Source organism: Habropoda laboriosa, unplaced genomic scaffold, assembly GCF_001263275.1.
Source record: "Habropoda laboriosa isolate 0110345459 unplaced genomic scaffold, ASM126327v1 scaffold102, whole genome shotgun sequence".
Classification (NCBI taxonomy): domain Eukaryota; kingdom Metazoa; phylum Arthropoda; class Insecta; order Hymenoptera; family Apidae; genus Habropoda; species Habropoda laboriosa.
This window is the reverse complement of record NW_017100262.1, coordinates 2,173,819-2,191,599: the sequence shown is the minus strand read 5'-3', so window position 1 is coordinate 2,191,599 and position 17,781 is coordinate 2,173,819. Positions and strand designations below refer to the sequence as shown.

The 17,781-nt window shown below is 38.1% G+C and overlaps 1 protein-coding gene across 1 annotated transcript in view; it reads right to left on the bottom strand.

Moving 5' to 3' along the window:
- Window positions 1-15,956, bottom strand: part of LOC108572870 (protein unc-79 homolog) — a 26,032-nt gene extending 10,076 nt beyond the window's left edge. The window contains exons 1-22 of the mRNA XM_017935191.1: window positions 15,935-15,956; window positions 15,707-15,826; window positions 15,461-15,622; window positions 15,210-15,380; window positions 15,035-15,124; window positions 14,685-14,870; window positions 14,350-14,582; window positions 13,992-14,206; window positions 10,411-10,745; window positions 8,387-8,528; window positions 7,709-7,885; window positions 7,362-7,639; window positions 7,142-7,284; window positions 6,834-7,055; window positions 6,176-6,319; window positions 5,697-5,814; window positions 4,922-5,094; window positions 4,715-4,863; window positions 4,325-4,482; window positions 4,044-4,225; window positions 3,768-3,969; window positions 3,484-3,678 (exon numbers count right to left, since the gene is read on the bottom strand). Coding sequence (XP_017790680.1) covers window positions 3,484-3,678; window positions 3,768-3,969; window positions 4,044-4,225; window positions 4,325-4,482; window positions 4,715-4,863; window positions 4,922-5,094; window positions 5,697-5,814; window positions 6,176-6,319; window positions 6,834-7,055; window positions 7,142-7,284; window positions 7,362-7,639; window positions 7,709-7,885; window positions 8,387-8,528; window positions 10,411-10,745; window positions 13,992-14,206; window positions 14,350-14,582; window positions 14,685-14,870; window positions 15,035-15,124; window positions 15,210-15,380; window positions 15,461-15,622; window positions 15,707-15,826; window positions 15,935-15,956 — 3,817 coding nt within the window. The remainder of the gene's footprint in view (window positions 1-3,483; window positions 3,679-3,767; window positions 3,970-4,043; window positions 4,226-4,324; window positions 4,483-4,714; window positions 4,864-4,921; window positions 5,095-5,696; window positions 5,815-6,175; window positions 6,320-6,833; window positions 7,056-7,141; window positions 7,285-7,361; window positions 7,640-7,708; window positions 7,886-8,386; window positions 8,529-10,410; window positions 10,746-13,991; window positions 14,207-14,349; window positions 14,583-14,684; window positions 14,871-15,034; window positions 15,125-15,209; window positions 15,381-15,460; window positions 15,623-15,706; window positions 15,827-15,934) is intronic.
- Between the last annotated feature and the right edge of the window lie 1,825 nt (window positions 15,957-17,781).

The window sequence follows — 17,781 nt, the reverse complement described above, 5'->3', positions numbered from 1 at the left end:
GTGTAAAAAGAATTATTTATCACGATAAATTTAGCTGTACTATGGTTATTTTTAATCTACGACCACAGGTCAACCTGATTTTTAATCCGTACGAAATTAATTTAACCAGGAGTAAGTAACGAGGACATTGAAACGTAGTTATCCATTGAATAAAGTTATAGAAACGTATAAATGATTCTATGTAGCGTTATAATAGATTGTTGCAAGTAATATATTAATAATAAAATTATGAAAATTAATAATCATACCGTGTTACAACATCATAATAGAAGAACAGAAATTTCCCGCGAAAAGTAATCGGTTTCCCGCGAAAAATAGTCGATTCCCGCCTGACCTAACCGACGATTTTGCTAATGACTTTGGGGAGAGGGTACCGCAGGTATATAAGGACCCGCTGATGTCCCGCGAATTTATTCACCCTTTATACTGGGCCATAGACACTTCGCGGCGTATTTTGACCTGAAGGTTCTGAGATGTGAATAGAGGAATTCGCGTTTTTTCTTTTGATTCTTTCAATTTTTCAATTGCATTACGCATTATTGCAATAATTTCTATCGTTACATTTGTATGTATTCAACGTTTGTTTGTTTTAGTGTCGTGAAATGAATTATATTACACATTTTCTCTATTCACACTGAATTTAAAGATTATAACGATTAAAAATCAAGTTGACCTGTGGTCATTTATCAAGAATAATCATAATAAAGCTGAAATTATTGTGTTAAATAATTTTTTTAATACGAATTAGGAATTTATTCAACGTTTGCTTGTTAGAATAGAACGATAAATTTAGTGTAAATATAGAAAACGTATAATATAATTTATTTCATGGTATTGTAACAAGCAAACGTTGAATAAATTCCTAATTCGTATTAAAAAAATTATTTAACACAATAATTTCAGCTTTATTATGATTATTCTTGATAAATGACCACAGGTCAACTTGATTTTTAATCGTTATAATCTTTAAATTCAGTGTGAATAGAGAAAATGTGTAATATAATTTATTTCATGGTATTGTAACAAGCAAACGTTGAATACATTTTTCATTCGTGTAAGAAGAATTATTTAACACGATAAATTTAGCTGTACTATGGTTATTTTTAATCTACGACCACAGGTCAACCTGATTTTTAATCCCTACGAAATTAATTTAACCACGAGTAAGTAACGAGAACGCTAAAACCTATGTTTCCATTGAAGAATATTGTAAAAACGTATAAATTGTTATATGCAATGTTATAACAAATTGTCGGAAGTATAAATTTTTAATAAAATTGTGAAAATTGATAAATTATACCGTGTTACGATATCGGAAATCTCCCGCGAAAATCTCCCGCGAAAATTTCCCGCCTGACCTAACCGACGATTTTGCTAATGACTTTGGGGAGAGGGTACCGCAGGTATATAAGGACCCGCCGATGTCCCGCGAAATCATTTACCCTTTATACTGGGCCCTAGACACTTCGCGGCGTATTTTGACCTGAAGGTTCTGAGATGTGAATAGAGTGGTCGGGGGCTACTAGCTAGTCTATGTCCACCCTGTACACACTCAGCCTTCTTGTAACACTTGTATACATTAGAATCAATTAGAATTTCTATTACTAATTATTAAACAAATTTTAACAATTACCGGCACTCGCTAGGCACGTAATATCAGACTTTAAATACTCGACTTCGAACTTCGGTTTAGTCATAATTCTATTAATGTTATAATAACGTATAATTTATTAATTTTCACAATTTTATTATTAATTTATACTTCCAAAAATTTGTTAAAACATTACATATTATTATTTATACATTTTTGCAAGTTTCTTTGACAAATAAGTACGTTTCAACGATCTTATTACTTTCTCGTTGTGAAATCAAGTTCGGAGGATTAAAAATCAGGTTGACCCTTGGTCGTAAATTTAAAATAGCCATAGTGAAGGTGAAATTATTATTTTAAATAAATGTTTCTATACGAATTAAGAATCTATTCAACGTTTGTTTGTTGCAATACCGTGAAATAAATTGTATTATATATTTTCTCAGTTTCGACTGAATTTAAAGTTCGTAAGGATTAGATATCAGGTTGACCTGTGGTCGTAGATTAAAAATAGCCATAGTGAAGGTAAAATTATTACGTTAAATAATTGTTTTTATACGAATTAAATATTGATTCAACGTTTATTTGTTGCAATACCGTGAAATAAATTGTATTATATATTTTTTCTGTTTACACTAAATTTAAAGTTTTGTTTACATGTTATAACAATTAGAATGTAGACGTTTTGCCGTTTCACGGTTTTTCCTCTGTTAATTATGTGTTTATAAATCATTTCAAACTAAAGCAGCACCATGCCCACCCTTAATTAAACCGTCTCAGTAGTTTACCGTAATTAATAATCTGTTTTCGGAATTTATACGAGAATTTTTGAATTTTAGTAAATACTAGAGTCAGTGCATCCTGTATTGAAATAATAGCTTCATTCCTAGTTCGTTTATTATTGAATATGTTTACGCGTTTAACTTATGCTTCTCCCCAATTCTCGTCGCGTATTTTATTCAAATTTTCTTATATTCTAGAATCGAAAAAGATACGAATTCGCGTTTTTTCTTTTGATTCTTTCAATTTTTCACTCTCGTTCTACGAAAGTTTACTTCAATAATAATATTGAAAATTTTTCTGGTGATTTGGTTTTGTAGTTAGTTGTGTTGTGGATTGCTAGCTCAAATATGAGCTGCTTAATGTATATGCTTAAAATGTATTTTTTTGTGGCTGCCTGACAGCAACCTGTAAATCTGGCGCGACAGTGAACGTGTTAATAAGTAAATGTTGTTCAAATTATGTCGTGTTTTATGTCATTTTCATCAGAAAAGTCTCGTCAATATGTTAAGAAAAATTTCGGGATAAAAAAACGTAAAATTAAAAAAGTTGATATCTAAATCGCTTGGTTGCCTCGATCTTTAATTCGTTGTCCTTGTCTACGTTCGGAAAACTACAAAGGCGGGCGCGAGGCTCGAAAACGTAGTCCCTGACTCTACAAGTGTCAGGTTTAGCTTCCTTGCGGTCTGACACTTGTGGAGAATATACTGTAATATAATTTTTAGCGAATTCTTTATGGACGACTATAGTCGCCGTTAGTTCACAGCGAGCGTCCAGCGATGGACTATAGCCTCCCTTTGTTCAGAGCGAGCGTCCAACCATGAACTACAGTCCGCTTTAGTATCGAAAGGGTCAAGGATCCACTCGGTACTAGAAATATTCTGAGACACCCGATAGAGATCTAGCAGCTAATAATCGTGTGACATATAGATCTAACTTTGCAAGGGTATATGACAAAGAGCATTCTCGTATTCCTAGGTGTCTGGCCTTTGAGAGATCGTGACTCAATTGGTACTCGTCGATGTAGGAATTTCTGATCGCTAACGTGAGATGAATCACATCGATTCCGCCCGCGGTACACACTCTCCGCGAGATTCCAGCGGTTCCTGTACCTTGCTTGGTGTCCTGTCGAGGAATCATCGACGCTGGCGCGGACATTGTACGTTTGTAGGGCCATTTCGTGCCGAAACTAGCGCTCAACGTCTTTATAGAGTTCGTTCCGCTTCCGTCCGATTGCGACAGGGCTTCCTGAGCTCTGTGAAGCTTCTTCATGAAGATCTCGCTGTTCAGATCCGTGTTTCTGAGATCTGGGAACCAGATTTTGTCTATAAGTTAAATTTGTTGGATTACTTTTACATTACGGACATTACGTAGTTTCGTTAGATTGTGAACTGACCACGTAGACCTGGTATGTCGCCAGATCTCTCTAGATTGATCTGCGCCTCCAGGAATAGAGCGTCGAAACGATTTAGAAAGAATTCCCAGGTGAGGATGTGTCTGTCGCTGAGACTGTTGTGCAGTTGGTAGAGCGATTGCAGTACCATTGGACGATCCACTATCACAGAATCGAACTGGGTCTCCAAACAGAGGATCAGAGACTGGAAATGTTATGATTCGTTGAGCAACGGTGAAACTGTTCGACGAATCTGACGATTTTGCGCGTGTGACTCACTCTCATAGCTGTGTCGTGAATGGTACCGAGGTATAGCGTGGCTCTCTGAGCAACGTAAACGTTACTGTCGTCCATGCTGGCGATTAGGTAGCAGAACGCATTCGCCAAGGCAGCTTGCAGACTCATTACGTTCCTCAGAGGAGTGGAATCCATGAATCTAGCCATCAGCGTGACCCTTTCGACTGTTCGATATTGATCAGTTAAGAAGATGAATTGAAAATTATGAAATGAAATTTAAAAAATTAAGAAATTCATTTTCTTGAAAGTTGAGATTTTCATACCTGCTACGAATCGAACACGCCAGTCTGAATTGTGGAATTCTTCCTGAATCAGACGCCAGAAGGTGTCTGTTCCACATGGTAGAGTGACACAGTGGAGCAGTAACGGCACTGTGACTTGAGCTATGTGAGAATGCTCAGCATTGAGGAGTTCCCAAAGACTGTAGAAATGGAAAAGTTTTCAGATCAAGTTAGACAACGTATCCGATTGAGAGTATTTCCTATCAAGATGCAAAGAATACCTGATATTTTGATCTATCTGAAAGTTAGAGAAGTGATTAGTCTCCTATAAAAATATCTTGGGTGAGAAAGTGGGGGGAAAGTGTCTTCGGTGGTAAAATTCTGGATAATTTCAGTAGCACGTATGAAACTTAATAAAACCGAAATTCTTACTTTTTTATTAGTAGATTCTCTTGACACCATATGAAGAATCCTTGGTGATCCTTCACCGCGATATTAAAGGCATCTCCGTAGAGACACATCACGTTTAAACATTGAAGCATGTAGTAGAGTATATCGGCCTTGTCTATCGCCATTATCTCCTGCGAATCGAGAAAGATTAATCTTCCGTGCTATCTTTTTTATCAATAAATATCGTACCTTCAGGAGTTTGTGTATGTACTGAAGTTGTTCGGGAAGTTCGTCGATATTGAAGCGAAACTTTCCAACAGAGGTGTGCCAGAAATCGTCTGCCTCGTTCTCTGGACTGAGATTCAACGGTTGATCATTTTCCCCTATTAATCTCGGCTTTGCCACGCTCACTGTTGCCGTGGCTGAAACAGACATTTAATGTTCACTGAGAATTGAATTCGTCGAAGGGGATTAACCTGGGAGTTGGTCAGACAGTCGACCTGCAATTCTGTCACGTGTCGAAGTAGAATGTGTCGGGATATGGTCAGACGTCGAGCGCCCTATTCTTCTTTACGGAACTAATTTATCTGATCATGAATGAAACATTACTGTGATTTTCACAAAATTTCACAAGTTGCATTATCGAAGGTGAAGCTTTCAGTATTTATTTTTTAATGCCCAAAAGTCACGAGAAATATTTTATTTGATCTAATAGTGAATCAGACATTATTGCGATCTTCGCAAAATTCCTGAAGTTGCATTGTGAAAGTTGAAGCTTGCAATATTTTACTTTTTAATGCCCAAAAGTCTCGAGAAATATTTGATTTGATCTAATAGTGAATCAGACATTATTGCGATCTTCGCAAAATTCCTAAAGTTGCATTATGAAAGTTGAAGCTTCTAATATTTGATTTATTTTAGTATCAGTGTTGCGCTCGAAGTTGAGCAATTATTTTTCGTTGGATTTTATTTGATGGAAATTGACGATATCAGAGGGTAGAGTGAAATTAGGCTAATTCCTCACCTACGTCAGTCTCCGAGAGGGTGACTGCTCTCGCGACAGCTGACTTGACCTTCTCTGGAGGCATGATAGCTGCAAGGTCCAGCTGCTCCGAAACTGTCTCTACTGTGGCTGTCATGATCTGTTCGAAGAACTGATATAAACGATCAAAATAGCTACCTCCGGCGACATAGATTAGCCTACCGTGTCAAGTGGTCACACAACGCCATTTCGCAGTGGAAGAAGAGAGACAGAGAGAGGCACACACAGCTTTGTTTTTTGCTTACTTTTTTTTTTTGTTTTTTTTTAGACGAACAGCATGCTGCGTATTATTTTGTTGTTGATGTTGTTGTTGCGGAAGAGAAGTGTTACGCACAGAGAGGATAGATAGAAAGACGCTGTGTCTCTTAGGCGGTGTAACAAGTTCGTGTATATAGATAGAGAGAGAACATCTCAAAATTTGTCCATAAACTGAAGGATTATGTGTTTCTGTTGAGACGTACCTGAGGCATGTGAGCGAGAACACCACCGACTGAATGCATTTCAGCTACAGGCATATTGATCGCTACGTCTGACTTGGAGTCTCCCTTTCGCGATGCCTCTGGACTCTTGCGGCCGTGATCTTCCGCGGTTTCGTCCACGATTTTCTGGGAGAATTGGGAAATAAAGTTCAGAGAAATTCGGGGGATTTGTTTTTTATCTTCTGGAATTTGAGAACTTGGGAGTTGAGAATTTGGACGTTGAATAGAGGGAGAATTTTGGAGATAGAGGGGAAAAACTGACGCGGAGAGTAGTGAATTTAAAACTTTGAAAAGTGGGAAAATTTTAACTCTGGAGCAGTGAATTTAAAATTTAGAAAAGTGGGAAAATTTTAACTCTGGAGCAGTGAATTTAAAATTTAGAAAAGTGGGAAAATGTTAACTCTGGAGCAGTGAATTTAAAATTTAGAAAAGTGGGAAAATTTTATCTCTGGAGCAGTGAATTAAAAATTTAGAAAAGTGGGAAAATTTGATCTCTTTTGACATGGAAAGTTATAGCTTTGCTGAGACAGAGTTTTGATCTCTGGAAGTTGAAGAATGTGCGGAGAATTTTTCTGCGGTGTAAAATTCCGAATTTTAGAATCTGGAAGAATATTTCAAAATCATTGTTTGAGGAACTCACGTCAGGTGGATAGGCCGGATTTTCAGGCGCCATATAAGTAAGCAATTGCAGACACAACTGATGCCACATTACTCTGGATTCACAGTAGGTACACTCGCTGTTTGTATTGCAGATGTGACAGCTGTTCCAATTCGAGGCGACGATAGACTTCATCAGTCGACATGCGTCTCTGCACACCCACGTGTTGATCCCTGTATGCTTATCTATATTCTGCAGCTCCATCTTCAATATTTTATCATTAAAATCTTTATTCCATCGACCAACCGTAAAAGAAACTTGATATTTCTCAAATATAAAATTTCGTATACCTGTTTCAACAATATATCGAGCATAAGTATACAGCAAGATAAATTCAACTCTGCATTCGTCATAAATTCCATGTGTCGTGGTATTGGAACCACGTCGTCAGACAATGGCGTCGATTTTCCTGTTTCATTTTCCACCACTGAACCTACACAGATCGTTGTACCCTCCGAAATTATTCAATTCAAAAATTCTAATCTAAAAATTCACAAAATTTCGCCTTACATATGGTGTTTCCTTCTTCGTCCTCTTTCTTCGTCCCTTTGCTAGGCTTCTGTTCAGACTCTGCAGTGTTCATGGCTCCCATAACGGACACACCGTCGCTGAACATGCAGAACAGTTGACACAAAGGTATACTGATCTCTAGCATAGTCAAGGTTTGCAGCCAATTCAGAGCTTGCTCTTGCACCTTTGCACAGGTGTTGACGAATCTTATTGCCACGAAGTTGTACATCTTCTTGGCGTCGAAACCTAGAGGACTCATGTCTCTGTCGAGGATTTTGCTGGAATTGAGGATGGAAGAATTTTTAGTGGTGTGTTTGATTCGAGATTGAGGTTTCGTTTCGCAGTACCTTAGGATCATTTTTAACTCGTGGAGCTCGTACTCAGGGACGTCGTTCACCATGGCCTCCATCCAGTGGGGCATCACGTAGTCCCAAACGTCGGGTGTGATTACTTCGTAAGGTACGAGACAGAAGAGGCGGTCTAGGCCGTCTTTTAGGTGTGACGTTCTCGAGGCTAGCGTTTCCCTTGAAAAGCAACGAGTGGAAAAGTTGCGAATGGGGTGGGAATGGCTTCGTTAATTTTAATTTCGATTAAATTGAAAATTTGGAATTTAAGAATTGAAGGAAATTAAATATCTTGAATTTTAGAATTAGAGAAGGTTTGAAATTGAAAATTTAAATATCAAGTTTATAATCGAAAATTTAAACATTGGGAACTTTAGAATTAAAGGGAATTGAAAATTGAAAGCTTTAAAATCAAAGAGAATTTAAAATCGAGAGCTTTAAAATTAAAGAGAATTTAAAATCGAAAGTTTTAAAATTAAAGAAAATTAAAAGTCTCAAATTTAAATATCAAAGATAGTTTAAAGTTGAAAATTTAGAAATTAAAGGAGATTTAAAGTCGAAAATTTAAAAATTGCAGTAAGTTTAAAATTAGAAATTTAAAAATGAAAGAACATTAAAAATCGAAAGTATTTAACTTAAAACAATTTTCAGTCGAGAATTTTCTAACTTCAATTTCAATACCAGTGTCCACCAACTCGAACATAGTCCGCCGGATGCGGCAGAAGGCAGGAAATGAAGACGTCATAGTGTGTCTTCATCACTTCTGCTAACCATCCACAGACATATTCAGTTTTCAATTTTTCCAAAGCGCTCTCTGCTTGCCCTATATCGACAAATCACCAAAAATCACACTACCCTTCTCCGACAACCATTTCTCAAAGGGTGTTGGGAATGTCACGTTAATCAGACTAATCGTACAAATCTTGTCTTCCCAAAATCCGCGTTTTCTTCAATGAAAATTATACAAAAGCGTAACTTTGGACGACACAACAGATACAAGGGGACATTACGAAGCTGATTGAGTCTGTGTTAGCAGTGTTGTTTCAGTAGCATGCTTAAAAATCATCGAAGAAATTTAGAAAAATTTCATCTTCGGGAAATCGCGTTCTAATTGTTTCTCTTTTTTTTTTAATTCCCGACAGGGTATCACTACTTCGATGCATAGAAACTTTAACGAAACGCTCTTTCCTCTTTTCTACAAGTAGAAAAATTCAATTGAAACATTGTCCATCGTTTTATCGTCGAAATTCCGTGGTTCTATGCATCGATCGCTAAGAAATTCGTTCAGCCGCGACGCAGACGCACTCTTGTTCCTTCTTTCTGAAAATTCAAGCTTCCGTGTTGTTCAACGATAGCTCGTGTGTGTTGCATGCACACGCAATAGCAACATCTCCTCTGGAATGTGTACGCGAAAACGCACAGGCGTCAACTTGGCGGAAATGTTCTCAACAAGATTCAAATCTCAACTCTATCTACTGGATAAGAAAATTCTAAATACCATCAAGCTACTAGATAATGTAACAATGAGAAAAGAAGAATGAAAATACAAATTGTACATACACATTGTGTCGAATTAAAAGAAGCCATATTTAATTAAGCTCTCGAACGGTAGCTAGAGAAAGCTGACGCCTCTGCAACGAGAGAGAGAGAGAGAATTGTATGTAAAAGTAACATCGAATACATTGATTTACTGGTAGAATTTCGCATACACCAACAGTCCAAAGAATTTAGAGATAGAAAACAGAGGGGTGACAGAAATAAAGCTATTCATTTTGGAGAAGTGTTTGACGATTAAGCTTTGGATAAACACCAACGAGACAAGTGTGTACACCAATGAATGTCTTTTACCCCAGCAGAGAAATCTTTCTTGTTTCCTTTCTTTCTCACCTACCACTTTGTCTTCTGTTCTATGAATATATCTTGTGGAGAATGTTCGAACGGTGAATATAGTTGTTGTTAAATGTGAAACTAGCGGAGAGACAAGGTGGAAGAGGAAGCAAGAAAACGAATAGAAGTTGGCGATTCACTCGAATGTGCCTACGATCGCGGCCATTGACTACCTACGTCTAGTGATGGGCCCGAGACGCTCCGAATCGCTTCAGGTAGCAATAGTTCAAGCCTTCGGTCGCTTCGAATATCGTTAAAAAACAAAATCAACACTTAGAATTCGAGAGAAATGAGAAAAGAAAGTGCAGTATTCGATTATATTCCAGTTTGCAAACTAAGTCTTCGTCTGTAACTCTGATTCGTTAATTGAACAATATGAAAATTCGAAAGGAATTTGATTCGGTGATATTCCAATTTGCAATATAAATCTCCTTTTCCAAATTTGATTCGTTAATCGAGCAATGCGAAAAATTCGAAAGAAATGAGAAAAGAAGTACAGTGATTCGGTGGTATTCCAATTTGCAACATAAATCTCCTTTTTTTTTTTTAACTTTGATTCGTTAATTGGATAACGTGAAAAATTCGAAAGAAACGAGAAAAGAAATACAGAATTCGATGATATTCCAATTTGCAAAATGAATCTTTTCCAACTCTGATTCCTCGATTAAGCAATATGCAGAATTCCAAAGAAGAAATGTACTCGAAGCGACACAAAACGCGTCGAAGTCGTTCCACCGCCCATCTCTCAGCCTACGTTTTATAATCTCATCTACGTTCTACGTTCATTAAGTGTATAAATATGCGAAGTGTTAAATTACCAACAGAAAAGATAAGGTGCATAAGGCTTTTTTTAGTACCATCGAAACAGTAGGCAGTAACATGAAACCAATGAAATAGCATTGACAATAAACGGCCGAGTATTTCGATCGAGGTGTCTTGATTAGGGGTGCAAAGCCCAACCAGCAGCCAGACACCGTATCTTCCAAGCAGTTGTCTCTCCTCGAGCGTGGCCGAATCGAACTGTCCACCACTTCCGGTACCACCAGCACCGCTTCCGCCACTCCCTGGGAATCCTGTGCTGCCCTTATTAGTACTTATTTCCGAGACCTCTCGGTTACTATCCATACTTAGCTGTTCAGCTTCCTTAAGCAGGCTGCAAGTAGAGAGGACAAATGGTTAGGGGAGTGGTGGACGCGATCTGTGGCCACGTTCGGTTATGGTCGGCTTAATTGTTCAACAATTTTTTCTGGGTTTCAGATTTTGGAAAAAAGTTGTTCGAAGTGATTTTTTTATGGAGATCGACGTTGTCGGGGATAGAGGTCGCTTGGAATCGTTGGACAGTGGTTTTTGGGGTAATTGTGAATTTAATTGCGGCGCGAACTGACTTCCAATTCGGATTCATTTTGTAATTGGTGTAATTTAGCGATTGGAGTTTGAAAGTAGGGGATTAATTTTGGAATTTGAAAAAAATAAGATTAATTTTGTAATTTACTGTTTGGAATTTAAAAATATGGGATTGATTTTGTAATCAGCGATTGGAATTCGAAAATATGGGATTAATTTTGTAATTTGTGACTGGAATTCGAAGATACGCGATTAATTTCGAAATTCTTTGAAATTTTCCCAACAATTCCAAGCGACTCGGAAAAATAAAAGTTCACGGAACATCGAAGAGTCTCAGCTTCCACGTTCAATGGCGGTCCGAATTCCTCCACGATCTCGTCTATCTTCGCGGTCACGCTCCGCGAAATATCGAAACAGGCTATACCATAGCGTATCGTAAAAATTCGTGTAATAGCGCGGATCGTGAAAAATTTCAGACTAGTATATATTAAATAATGATAACGTCGATCCACTATCGACGCATATTTCCCAAAAAAGTACCAAACTACTCAGAAAATCCGATTAGTTCACGTCAACCACAACGTCTTCTAGTTCGAACATAGCTCCAGATCGTGCGTACAATAAGAAATTATATCGATCGATTGAACCGTATAATAGAACGATATCTCTCTCGGATGAATGTCCAAAGAATTCTTATTACTCAAGTGGCAAGTTGAACAATTGAATACAATTCAGTGTTCTAGCTACGGGGGGGTTCATGCCATTTGCAATGTCGAAACTACGTGCAATAATCAGTGTGATTGATCTTCCAATTTCTTATCAGTTTCATATAAAAAATAATAAAATAAATTCGTATGAAAAGTCGAGTTACAATTCTATATCAGAAATATTAAAAATACAAGAAAAATAGGAAAATTTGACGAATGGTGTCCCGTTAAAATGGTGTTTTCTGTTCATGCAGCATACCAGTGTGTCTCGGGTAATGGGTATCTATTCAAGCCTGCACCGGTGGCTCCGTTTTTATTCGCGGAACGGTACCGGGTGCTGGTGTGTCGTTATCCAGGACGTGATACGCCGTGGTGTCCTCGCAATGCAACTTTTAAGGTGCACTTTTCCTATGCTCTCTACTGTGAGGCTGTGGTGCTTCTGGGTGTCACGTGTCATTCGCTTGTGGACAACTCGAAGAAAAACTTGTCGTACGCCGGTAAACCCATTCCAGCTTCGAACCATCTCGAGGCAGAGAATTTTCGAGGCGACCTCGGTGCCCCACTTTCACGCTAAACGCTTCCTGATCGACTAGGGGCACTGTGGTGCGGCTGGATTTGTCGTGACTGAGCGTGCATTGTCGGTGGAAGCGTTTAAAATGGAAATCTTTGCGTTTTTTTTTTTGTGTGTGCGTTTTTGAATGACACTTTTGGGAATTTTCGAGTGAGACGTTGTGCAGCTTTGGGTCCTCAAAGTTCCATTTCAGGATTTTGGAGTCTTTTAGAAATGGAGATTTTCTAATTTATTTTTCCTTTTTTGGGGAGATATTTTGAGTCCTTTGGGCCCTCAAAGTTTCATTTTAGAATTTTTAAATTTCGATAAATTTGGAGTCTTTTAGAAATGGAGATTTATTAATTTATTTTTCCTTCTTTAGAGAGATATTTTGAGTCCTTTAGGCCCTTAAAATTCCATTTTATGAATCTTTAAATTTCCCCGAATTTTGGAATCTTTTAAACATCGAGATATCTCATTTCTTTCCTCCCCTTTTTGGGGTGTTTCGAGTCCTTCGTGTTCTCAAAGTTCCATTTTACAATTTCGACGAATTTTCGAATCTTTTAAAAATCCAGATTTTTCATTTCTTTCTTTTCTTCGTGGGCTCGGAGAATCGTTCGAAGCTCGATGGTCCTGGCGCATGTGACGGACCGAGATGTCTGCCAAACGACTGTTTAGTATAATAAAACAAACACAAAAGATGAATGTCCACTTAGAATATTGCAATAAGCGACATCTCGATCCTTTTCGTGAATAATCAGAAACAATATATGGAGCATCAATGAATCACGTTCAATGGAATTCAATTAATCCTACGAATTATTTATACATCTAAAATTATAGTAAAACAGCTTTGAAGAGATCCGTTGAACGTGATCACAGCAAAATGTCTTACCAAGCAGGATGGACCAGCACGAACAAACACGCAAAGCAACAATGATCCTGCGATCATTCGTTAGTACGCGTTATCGTGTTTCTTTCGAACATATCGAAGGTTGAACATCATGGTCAGTGATTAACAACCATCGTTAGGATGCGACCTGTTACGTTGCTGGATAAAAATTAGCTCTTCCGTTAGGCTACTCTAACTTTCATTCACGTATTTCCTTTTTTGCTTCTTCTTTTTAAATCGCCGATCAACAGAGTAAGAGCAATATTATAAATATCGATAAGAGGAAAGACTCTAATTGAACAAAAAAAAAAAAAAAAATTATGGTCGCGATCTGTGGGTTGGTAAACACGAACGTCAATCAAAAAACATTTCTGTCGCAAAAAAGGACTTCGACATCGACGATACGCTAGAGCCAAGACACTCTTAACTCTTTATCAGTGAAAATAATATCCAAAACCTTTTTTCCACATTTTATATCAAACCTTTCGTTGCTGCAAGATTTTAATACAGAATCTTATTTTAGTCGCATCGTTTTCAAATTTATTTCATTAAATTAAGGTAGAAGCCTAGGAAGGAAAAAAATTGAAGGATTGAATTTGATGAAAATACGCCAAAAGGCGCGAACAGCTGAAATTTTCAGCCCGAACCAGCAATGAAAGGGTTAAATAAAAATTGTCAAGATTGACAGAAAATTTTCAAATTCGTCGAGAACCCATCACACCTTCAATTCCACCGAGTCTCTTGCCTCCAGTCGCGACAAAGTCTCATGAAACTCGTGCAAATCACAACGTCTGTGAGTGTCCCTTGTCCCAAACCATTGTCCCTCCCCTGTTCCTGTATCTTTCAAACGTTAAGCGGTAGATCTCTCAGCAGATAGAGCACAGTGTCAGAATCCAGGTGTCTTACCTGACTATAGCCTGCACCATGTACGTCTGCGTCTGAGAATCCAATTGCGAGATGTGCGGTAAAGCCATGTGATACACGTGATCACCACCTCGATGAATATTGTGTCGAATGTTGTGACACTGTTGGCAATAGCGAATCGGGTGGTTTCCGTTGTAACTGGTGCATTCCGCGGAGAAACACACGCTTATCGCTGATTTATCCGTTGCTCTGCAGTTCTAATATTTTTTGGAAAATTAACCAAACTGAATTTCTAAGTGTCTTTAATTGAAAAATTGAAATCATTAATTTAGTATCGTTGTAAATAATCCGTAGAAAATTCGTCAGAGTTTGAAATCGAAGTTGTCCAGTTGGAACATACCTTATTTTCGCAAATCATAGACACCTGTTGCGTAGGATGGAGAATATGGTAGAACGTTTGATCCGTGTGTTTCCTCTGTATCTCATTAGCGCATTCGATGCAGAGATAGAGGGGCGGAGGTGTCTCCGTGGCAAACGCGATGGATATTCGATGATCGTAGCAGACTTTGCCAGCTTCGGCGTTGCCTGCGTTGGGACAAGAGTCTCTCTGACAGACGAACGGCGCCAGATCATCTGAAATTGCACTTCAATTGACTCCGGATGAATTGAAACTTCGTCGACGTCTTGGAACAATGTTTGAATCGAAATTTGTTAAAATTTTGGAGAAAGACACACTTGCAAATTTGACTAGAACAGCTCTTCGATCGAAGAGATTAGGGTTGAACGATGGCCAGTAGTAGAAGAGCAGTTTAGCGGCCGAAGCTCTGGCTGGTGCAGTGCCATAAGCGACCACGCAGAGGATGTCCTTCACCACGCCTGCTTTTAACGCCATTAGACACTCCAGTAATTGACAATGGTGTGCTAGATGACAAAGAAATTTAATTTTCAATTCCATTATTTCTATATTTTCGTTGCAGTAGGAATCAATCAATCCTCAATTTATTTTAATAATATTGTATTCGGGAGAAAAGGGTTGAAATGCAAATTTCCTTCGTTGCAAACGTATATTTGAGAAAAATTGCAACCTGGATTGGTAGAATACTGGAAGATCATCATGATAACCGCGGCTATCGACTGACTAGCTGCATTTTCACTTCCGTCCTCAGTCTTTCTTGCTGCAATACACACAAAAATATATTCCCAACGATATTCAAATTTTACTACACATATTTTACGAAATTCGTGTATTTGAACACTCGCCAATGGTGAACGGAAGAATGTAGAAGCAAAGGTAGTTAACGATGTCCTGATGCAGCTCTACTGGAAGCACGGAGATCAAGCTGGCAGTCAAATAGGGCACGTTGTCGATCAGATCGTGATCCAGAAACGGTAGCAGACACGCGAGACATTGTAACAAAGCGTGACCAAACGCTGAAACGTGAATTTTTCGTTGCACATCATCGATTAAGGGGTTCATTTCACTCTGGATAAAATAGAGAATTGGATGAAACCTTGTAGACCAATGTGAATATTGGGAACAACGTCGATCAGCTGTGTGAGGGCGTTGTACAGTTGCTTGTACTCTAAATTTGGGTAACAGGCCATTCGTTCCGCGTCGGACTTCTGCACTTTGACCATTTCTAGCGGAGCTTTTTGCACTTCTTTCAACAAAGCTGGTGATATGAAAGTGGAAGGAAAGAATTGATAATAAATCCTTTTAGAAGAATGTCGATAAAAAGATGGATTCGGAGACTTACACAGCAACATTTGTGAGAAAGACTTCACCGTGTTTGCCATATCGAGGCCAGAAGGTACAGGCTGACTACCGTGAAGAAGTCTTTGATAGTAATCGTGGAGACTTGTCAGTTTCAACGAGTCTGTGAAAAAGAAATTTTGTGAATTGCAACTTTTACCAGAGTAGTTATATCGTATCCTGTGAAGAAGTTCATTTATTCATGGAAGAGATTTGTATTCTTTGTACTCACATGCTGCTGATCTTGTCCCCATTTTGAATATTCTTCGCTCAACTATGTCTCGAAAATTCCTTATTCTTCGTTGAAACGAAACGTTGACGCAGAAGATTGAAACGACACAGATATGAGAACTTTTTCGTTACATCACGATCGACACTGTACACTTCTTTCTTTCACTTGTTCATGTTTTTATTTATTCGATAGCTGTCGTTTGGATAGAGGAGGCGAAACGAGAGACACCTTTATTTGACATCCTTTCTAGCTACAGAATCAGCGCTGGTCCATTCCAGCAGACATATCAGTGAAGAATGAGCGCGCACGTATCGACCTGTTTGGGAACGCGAAGCGCCATCTCATCCTATCATCCCCTTCCGGGATGTAGGCGAGTTCCCGGGAAAATCCAACCGAGCCGACGAGATTTTCACTGGGTCTGTTTAAACCGGTGTTTTCTGTCGCTTCGCTCTTAATTTTGGGAGAAATTTGGTTTGAGAATTCTTTGGAGGACTAGGTTTTCCGAGTGTGAGAGTTAGTGGAGTTGGTGTTCGATGTTTCGATGGACATTTTATTGGAAATCTCTTTCGAATGAATTTTTTTTTATTTCTTATCTGAGTGCAGAGTACAGTTGCATTTTTTTTTAACGTTTTTCTGCGGTTTTCTATGAAATTTGGGAGAAAATTTCGTTTGGAAATTCTCTGGAGGTCTCATTTTTTATAGTCTAAGACCCTCCCGCCACAACTCCAGCGACTGCCGTTGGTTTATGTTACACATTCTGCGTGTTCGTACGGCACAGTGGGGGAACCTCGGGAGGGGAAATTTGCTCGTGAGCAAGAAGTTAAGCGGCTCTGGTCTAAGAGTTGGTGGAGTTGGTCTCTGATGTTTCAGTGGAAATTCAATTGAAAATCTCGTTCGAATGAATTTTTAAAAATTTTTTATCTAAGAGTAGAGTACAGTATCGATTTTCTGTGGTTTTCTATTAAATTTGGGAATAGATTTCGTTTGAAAATCCTTTGGAGAACTCATTTTTTAGAATCTGAGGGTTGGTAATGTTGATGTTCGATGTTTCAGTGGAAATTCGATTGAAATGAATTTTTTTTAAATTTCTCATCTAAGTGTAGAATACAGTGGCATTTTTTAAACTAATTTTCTATTAAATTCGGGAAAAATTTCGTTTGAAAATCCTTTGGAGAACTCATTTTTTAGAATCTGAGGGTTGGTAATGTTGATGTTCGATGTTTCAGTGGAAATTCGATTGAAATGAATTTTTTTTAAATTTCTCATCTAAGTGTAGAATACAGTGGCATTTTTTAAAGTAATTTTCTATTAAATTCGGGAAAAATTTCGTTTGAAAATCCTTTGGAGAACTCATTTTTTAGAATCTGAGGGTTGGTAAAGTTGATATCTCATATTTCAGCGAAAATTCAATTGAAAATCTCGTTCCACTAAATTCGTTTTTATTTCTTATCTAAGTGTAGAGTACAGTGGCATTTTTCCAACAAATTTCTTTTAATTTTTGACAAAAATTGTTTACAAGAAATGTTAGTATAATATGAACATAGGAATGAAAGTGATTCAGTTGTATTTAAAGTCTGTTTTTCAAGATTTTCACTTGCCGATAAAACTGCTTAGCAGAGAGTTGGCTGAAACACATGTTCACCTGTCCGAGAGTTCATTCTGTCCAGCATGAAATCGGATCCATCTACCAATGCCCGTTAAACGACAGTTATGTCATCGTGCAACGACGGAAAGTCGTCTCAAGACGTGTTATGCAATACGCTTCCTTGCGATTACATAACCCCCGATCGCATGATGCATAATATCATTATCCCTGATCCAATAAGCTGCAATTACTCTTTTTAAGA